The following is an 8,035-nucleotide window of genomic DNA, read 5'->3' as shown; positions in this document are numbered from 1 at the left end:
GTGAGCAAGACAGACAACACCCTATCTCAGATGTCCAGCAGAAGTCCCTTCTTTCCTCGGGCACTTTCAAGGATTCTGGAGCTGCTTTGTATTCCATTTACAGTCCTAGCACAAAATGCACACTCTGGCTCATGGCCCCAAGGCAAGCACACAATGCTGTTTGATTGTATTTGCCTTTCCCATAACCCTGCGAGGTAGGCCACTGCAAAGCCCATGAAGCCTCTGGGGAAACCGAGGCCATCTTGAGCAAGGCCGCTCCACCCAGCTGATTTAGCTATACCTTCAAGGGCGGAAGGCAACCTCGGCTGCTAATGCCGGGCTTAACCAACACAATGGGAGACTGCGGGCAGTAAATTTTTAAGCGGCTCACAGTTATCAGAATTCACCCAAAGAACCTACAACAGAGGTGGGAGAGCAGCGGGGGCTTCCCAAATCCAAGGCCGGGGTCTCTGGTTCCAGCGTGATGCCACTGTCCCCTGAAAGCAGGGGGCAAAAAACATTTGAAAGGGTGAAATAAGAAGCCACCAGTCATGCCCTTCGAACATCCGATGGAGTGAGCCACCTCCCCGCCCGTAACCTCACTACAACTGATTCTAGACCATTGTGCAGACAGCCTGTGCACCAGAGAGGGGCCAGGTGATTCCAGACGGCTCAGGCAAGTGAGCCAGGCTGCATCCAGCTGAACCCCAATGCCCAGGGCCTCAGATTCCGAAGGGGGGAAACTCTCTCTCACCTCAGAGGGATCTTGATGGCCAAGTAACGATCCACAGCCACGGCCAACAGGCTGAAGATGGAGCTCTGGGTGAGCACCAGGACGAAGCAGGCCAGGAAGAGGCAGCAGTGGAAGTTGGTGTGGAAGCCGATGCTGATGGTGATGGCGAAGGGGATGGCCAGGAGCCCCACGGCGATGTCGGCCACCGCCAGCGAGACCAGGAAGTAGTTGGTGGCGTTCTTGAGGGTGCTGTTGATGGCCACGGCCCAGCAGACCAAGACGTTGCCCGCGATGGACAACACGGCGATGCAGAGCTCCACGGCGATGTACACCTGATCCATGCTCTGGGGGGCGACGGGGGCCGCCGAGGTGACAGTCATGTCAAGGAGGGGGCCCTGGCCACGCCGCTGCCTGAGGGCACGGGGAGCGGCCGGCCGGCCGGCGAGGAGGAAGCGCCCATCGTGCCAAACAGACCCCTCAAGGGCAAGCCCGGGGAGACAGGCCGGCCAAAGGAGCCAGACCGGCCCGGCCTCCTTGGCGCCCGCCCCACTGGGAGACGTCCGCAGCCATCGCAGAAAGAACAGCCGCCGCCTGAACCCCTCCAAGCGCCCCCGGGGAAGGGAGGAGAGAGAGAGCCAACTGTCCGGCTGCCAAAACTCACTGATCCCGTCCGGGCAATGGGCACAGCCCGACTCCGCCGGGCAAGGATGGCGCCCGCAGAAGCCCAGAGGCGCAGCTCCAGGAACCAGCCGGCGCCAGGGGGACCACCGGGGAGCGCGAGGCCGCCCTCCTTCCAGCCGCGGGGCCACCCGAGACGCTCCAAACGGCCCCCAGACCCTCCGGGACGCCCCGCCGGCGGAGTCAGCGCTGACTGCTACGGGCACAGCAGCCTCTTGCGCGGCTATTTCTGCACATGGACAAGGAGAGGCGGAGCCCCCGGGAGCTCGGCGCCCGATTGGCCGAGGCGCGCCACCCAACCCCGCCCCTCCAAAGTTTTTACCGTAATGTTAGGATGTGACGCGCTTGAAAAAAAACACGCAAAATAAGTTCCTGGAAGGGAAGGTGGACGGACGCCTTGGATGAATCAGTCCTAGTGAGAGTCTCACTCTCAGCCCTGTTGGTAAAAAAGGCATACTGCCCAGCCTCTCAGGTTCGGCGCACTTTGTACTTGCGCAGAAACACGGAGGTCTGTGACGTCTGGAAGCGGCCACGAGGAGCCGGCAGCCTCCAGGTGGGGCCTGGAGATCTCCCGGAATTGCTACACAGATCTCCAGGCGGCACAGATCAGTGTTCTGGAGCAAATGGCAGCTTCGGAAGGTCGATTCTCTGGCATCATACCTTGCTGAGGTCTCTTCCCTCCCCAAACCCTGTTCTCCCCAAGCTCCAACCCTCAAATCTGCAGGAATTTCCCAACCCAGAGCTGGCAACCCAAAGCCTCTTACTTGTTCTTTGTTCCTAATTTCTTGCGTTTTCTACGGCTGAAATGTTAATTTCGTTAATTAGCCAAATACTCCCCCCTTTAAACTTGTGAAGTTTTTAAGGAGGCTGAAGTTGGTTCCCAGTTCCTTATTCGTGTATCCAACCACTTTTTCCTCACTGCTGCTGTGCCCTTGGAATACTTGCTGATATTTTACCATGCAGCAAAATGGTTATCTTTGTGATGAACCTCCCTGAGTTAAATTGGGGTTTTATTCATCTTCCTGAAATGCCCGTGGACTTTCTTCTTTTTATGCTTCAGCTAGTTGAAGAACGGGCTTGCTGCTCCTTTTGACCTACAGCTACTTTTTTTAAAAAAATCGCATTTATTCTACCATCATCAAATAGTTTATCAGTTAAAAGGTTTGCATGCCATTGTTGATTGGTTTCAAGAAAGATGCTTCAAGTATGAAGTCACATTTGAATAACGAAGAGCAAATATCCTGTTTTTTGACCTGATGAAGGGTTTTGTGAAACTTCAACGTTTGCACTGTTTTTAAATTAACCCCCCCCCTCCAAAAACAATAGCAGCAGCAGCAACACAGTCTGCATCTGGTATTGAACCTGATAAAGTTTGTTCTTCAAAAACTTTGAAGCATATTTGCAGCCCAACAGAGTGCTTTCTCTGTCCCAATATCCCAGGGCACCTCTCCCAGGTTTAAAGAGACACTTCTTGAAACTGCCCTTGCCAGTGTGTTTGGGCTGTTTATTTTGGGAGTGAGTTGCATGTTACTCATTTTCTCTCTCTCTTTCTAAGGCGGATCAAGCCTTCCCTGCAGGCTTTTGTGCTGAGAGCGGCTGGATACGCAAGACTGTCTATGAAGAGTCAGCTTGGAAGTCACTCTAGAGAATCTCTGACTCTAATGAGGCAGTCGCAAAACTCTGTCTGTCTGCATCCACACAGTAGCTTGGCTCCCTAGAGCAGCTTTTGGGGCATGTCAGGACCACATTAAAAAAAAAAATACACAGAGAAACATCTGCAGACAGAGGGAAGAGGCTTGGTGGTGGATGGGCAAGGAGTGGAATAAATGGGAGCAAGCTGGAATCCAAGTGATTGACAGCCCGATCCTACAAAGGCTTACACCCGTCTAAGCTCCTTCAGTTCAGTGGACTTTCCTCTGCTCTGGATCTGGTTGTAAGCAGGCATTCAAGGAGGCAGGAAAAATCAACACTTTTTTGGAAACTAGGTAAGGACAGCTTTCCCTCTCTCTCCAAGAGCCTTTATCTGAACGAGTAGAAAAGTTGCTCTTTTCAGTTCGTGCTGGAATGTGTTTTATGATACGCATATGAGATTCTTGTCCAGAGTTTATGGGCCGTGCTGGTTTTAAATAGCAGATTGCATTGTAAACAAGGAGCTCTGCTACTGGGAAGAAAGAAAGAAAGAAAGAAAGAAAGAAAGAAAGAAAGAAAGAAAGAAAGAAAGAAAGAAAGAAAGAAAGAAAGAAAGAAAGAGGCTGGCTGTGTTTTTTAAAGGATAACTAACACATAGAAGTGGATAGGTCTCTCTAGAAGCTATGACACATAAATTAGCTTAATCAAACCTCCATGTTCGGAGGCAATCTACCTGAGTACCGAACAGTGGGGGAGGTTAATTGTTTTTATACCCTTCCTAGAGGCATCTCTGCCTGGCCTCTGTTGGATGCAGAATGCTAATCCAACAAAGCAGATGTTCTGCAAGTTTAATGTTTAAACTTGATGAATTAAAAAAATACAAATTATAAACATTTTAAATGGATCCCCACCCTAAAAACAATGTTATATCAGTGTGAAGTTGTATACCCAAATCTAATTAGAACAGCGAAAAGGAACACTGGCACACAGAAAGCGGGGGGGGGGGAAGAAAGCTCCCAGCTATTAGTTTGATTAATGAACAGAATTAAAATGTAGACAAATAGTCTTTAATAATGAGTAAACTGTTACAAACATGTACTGCTTTTCATTGGTTACAGCTACAACCAAAGACGGGGCTTTGTATACAGTTTATACATCTATCACAATAATATGTCCAAGGAAGTCCTCCAGCCTCTTAAAAATATTTTTAATATAAACATACAAAATCTATGAGATAGTAAGGGAGAAATAAACATAAATTCACAATGCCTTTTAGAAAGACACAAGGAAACAATCTGTTATGAAACGTGTCATTCTGGTACGTCATAAAAGGAGTCCATCTTTCCACAACCTTGTCAGTACACGGTTCTGAATTTCCCCCCTTCATCTGCAGTGGTCTGTTAGGTCCGTTAAGTAACCCATGGTCCAGACAAAGCCGCCCAATTTGCTTGTAAAAATTCTATTTTCTCCTCCTCTCATATCTCCTCCAATGCAGAACGTTTTCGGCCTCCTTGGACTCCCAGCAACAGACTTCAAGGGTACATTACTTCTGGCCCCGCTGGTGGACCTCCCAGTAGCACCTGGTTTATGGCCATTGTGTGACACAGAGTGTTGGACTGGATGGGCCACTGATCCCACATGGCTTCTCTAATGTTCTTACCAGACTCCAGAGATGGTTCTGAGAGGGACTCCAATCAAAATCTGCTGAGCTGGAACATACATGCAGGTTTGACATGGTCGGGCTGCTCCTACAGGGAAACAGCTCTCCGCGCAGATCTTCTTGTTGCTCCAGGGCTATTTTTGGGCAGGAACGCACAGGAACGGAGTTCCGGCTGGCTTCAGAGTTAGCCACGCCCACTACAGCCAAAACCTCTCCGTGCCTGGCTACAGAGGGAAGGCCTGGAGAGCGACACACACACCCCAGCGACTCCAAGGCGGGTGGGCCAGGGGGGCCCCTGCAAGGATCTGGGAAGCATTTAAATGCCTCCCCATGCCTTCCCCAGCCTGTCCAAGGGCCGGCTTGCCTGGGCTCCCCGCAGCCATGGGGCGCCCGGGGAAGCCAAGGGAAGGCATGGGGGTGTGGCCTAATATGCTAATGAACTGCACTGTAGGGTGTGTGGCCTAATATGCTAATATGTTTCTGCTGTTGGGTGCAGCCTATTATGCTAATGAGTTCCTGCTGGGCTTTTTCTACAAAAAAGCCCTGTTGCTACCAATGTGTGGTGGCAACAGATTGTCCACACCAAAGTTTCCCCGTGCCTTCCCGTGCCTCAGCCACCTCTCCCCACCACCACCACTGGAGAGCTTGGCTAAATCACTGGAGCGTTACTGTCTGGGCAGCTTATTGTTTTCTAAGCATCAAAGAAGAAGAAGAAGAGTTTGGATTTATACCCTGCCCTTCACTACCCAAAGGGAGTCAGAGTCTCAGAGCGGCTTACAATCTCCTTTCCCTTCCCCTCCCCACAACAGACACCCTGTGAGGGAGGTGGGGCGGAGAGAGCTCTGACAGAAACTGCTCTTTTTCAATAACAGCTCTGACAGAACTACAGCTTGCCCAAGGTCATCCAGCAGGTGCAAGTGAAGGAGTGGGGAATCAAACCCGGTTCTCCCAGAGTAGAGTCCGCGCACTCAACCACGACACCAAACTGGCTCTCGAGTGAATGTTCCCTAACTTTCTTGGGCTAATATTTTACTCCCTTTTGTTTTCTACCTCCCTTTCCATGGACTGACAATGCATCTAAGCATGTAATAATAAGATTTTATACCTTGAATAAAACTATGTCTGTCTTAAAGGCTACCCACCCGTGAGCATCACGACGTTCTCATTGCCACAACCTCCCACTTCCGGGCTCCCATTTTAGAGAAGCAGGTCTCTAGCCCTTTGAGGTGCTGAGTTAGAGCTCAGCGAGAGCTGCAGATCTGCTTTTTTGAATGGCAGCTGGGAACTAGTATTCCCAAAGCCCTAAGCAACCCTCCAGTGTGGGGGGGTGGGTGGGTGGGTGGGCAGGAACAGCAGCCATGGGGGCTCTTGCAAGGGAAACAGTGTCGATGCGGGTGGGCCAGGCAAAAATGGACTCCTTCCTGTCCACGTGACATCCCGAGGCACTCTGCTTGTGATCGTCCCCCCTAAGGATCATATGCAGTTTCACCGCTGGAGGAGACCGCCTGCAAATCTTTTGTGCGGCAAGGCATGGTCAGTGTCCCTTGAGGACCCTGCAGCCAGGCCGATGATCAAATAAAAAGCCCCAGTTCTCCCAGACAGCAGAGGAGTATCCCGGAGCAGGACCTTACAGGAGTGGCCCCTTACCTCCTCCAGCCCCAGGCAGTTGCAGTTGCAATGTTCCCTCTGTTTTCCCCCCTACTAAGCAGAGCAGATCACATCCTGAGCAGAATACTGCTGTAATCTTGAAATAGGCACTGGACAGTGGAAGACCCTGCGTGGCTCTAGACTGCTGCTGAGCGGGGCTTCCTGTGTTAATGAGCGGCCCCTCGCACGCACACCTTAGAGGGACACAGTGCCTGTCCCTCCCCAGGGCTTTTTTTTTTGTAGAAAAAGCCCAGCAGGAACTCATTAACATAATAGGCCACACCCAACAGCAGAAACTCATTAGCATATTATGCCACACCCCTGACAACACAGCTCATTATCATATTAGGCCACACCCCCATGCTACCAGAAGTGTGGTCATCCAGCCACACCCACCTTCTGCTTCTTATTCTGTTTACCTTGTTTGTTGTCAAAACCCAGGGCTTTTTTTGTTGCAGGAACTCCTTTGCATGCTCGGCCCCTAATGTAGTCAATCCTAATGAGTTTCTGCTGTTGGGTGTGTCTTATTATGCTAATGAGTTCCTGCTGGGCATGGCCAACTTGGGAGCCAGCCGGAACTCCGTTCCTGTGGGTTCCTCCCCAAAAAATAGTCCTGCCCCTCCCCTTGCAGGAGTTGTGGGATTCCTCTCGCCCTCCCTCTGCCACATTGGCCAGCAACCACAAGGAGAGATGGCGGCGGCGGGGGGGGGGGGGGGCTTGGCTTCTCAAGAAACAGATTGTGGCCCATTAGGGAGGGGCTGTGGCTCAGTGGCAGAGCCTCCGCTTGGCATGCAGAATCCTCGGCATCTCCAGTTAAATGATAGGGCAGTAGGCCTGAGAGCCAGTTTGGTGTAGTGGTTAGGAGCGCAGACTCTAATCTGGGAGAACCGGGTTTGATTCCCCACTCCTACACATGCAGCTGCTGGTGTGACCTTGGGTCAGTCATAAGTTTTTTCAGAGCTGTTCTCTCAAGGGCAGTCCTCAAGAGCTATCTCAGCCCCACCGACCTCACAGGCAGTGTTCCCTCTAAGCTGAGTTAGTGTGAGCTAGCTCACAGTTTTGTAGCCTCCAGCTCACACATTTTTGTTTCCGCTCAGGAAGGATGGCTCCAGAGCAAAATGATTTATGCAGCAGCCAAATCGCTTGCCCACAGCTTTAATGTCAGTAGCTCACAAAGTAGAATTTTTGTTCACAAGACTCCACAGCTTAGAGGGAACATTGCTCACAGGGTGTCTGTTGTGGGGAGGGGAAGGGAAAGGAGCTTGTGAGCCGCTCTGAGACTCCTTCAGGTAGTGAAGGGCAGGATATAAATCCAATCTCTTCCTCCTCCTCCTCTTCCACTTCTTCTTTGACCCCAGAGAGCCGCTGCCAGTCTGAGTAGATAAGACTGACTTTGATGGACCCAGGGTCTGACTCAGTATGAGGCAGCTTCATGTGTGTTCACGTGTTCATCTGTTTGCCCTCAAAGTCCTCCTCCTAGGAGTGCAACTGAAGTTGTCAGCTAATAGTCACAGGTTAAGGAACTCTGCTCATGCCCAGAGACCTGCTGGAAAAGCATGGGGAAGAGCCAGGCAGCAGTTTTCTCGTGGACAGATCCAGGCTCTGTGCCTCAACTGCCTTTACCCAAACATTTCCCAAGGAAGCTGGGAACTGGGCAGTGTGGCGTCAGATCAGGAGCTAGGAGACCCAGGTTCGAATCTCTCCTGGGT

At 51.2% G+C, this 8,035-nt stretch overlaps 1 protein-coding gene across 1 annotated transcript in view; it reads right to left on the bottom strand.

Annotated features, from left to right (window-relative positions):
* The window catches only part of ADORA2B (adenosine A2b receptor), a 19,778-nt gene extending 18,451 nt beyond the window's left edge, over positions 1–1,327 (bottom strand). Inside the window, exon 1 of the mRNA XM_015422071.1 lies at positions 734–1,327. Within this exon, the coding sequence (XP_015277557.1) occupies positions 734–1,092 (359 nt within the window). The 5' untranslated portion in view covers positions 1,093–1,327. The remainder of the gene's footprint in view (positions 1–733) is intronic.
* Positions 1,328–8,035: the final 6,708 nt, after the last annotated feature.

The sequence above is a fragment of the Gekko japonicus genome, unplaced genomic scaffold, assembly GCF_001447785.1.
Source record: "Gekko japonicus isolate JY-2015 unplaced genomic scaffold, Gekko_japonicus_V1.1 scaffold182, whole genome shotgun sequence".
Taxonomy (NCBI): domain Eukaryota; kingdom Metazoa; phylum Chordata; class Lepidosauria; order Squamata; family Gekkonidae; genus Gekko; species Gekko japonicus.
This window is presented reverse-complemented; position numbering and strand designations above follow the sequence as displayed.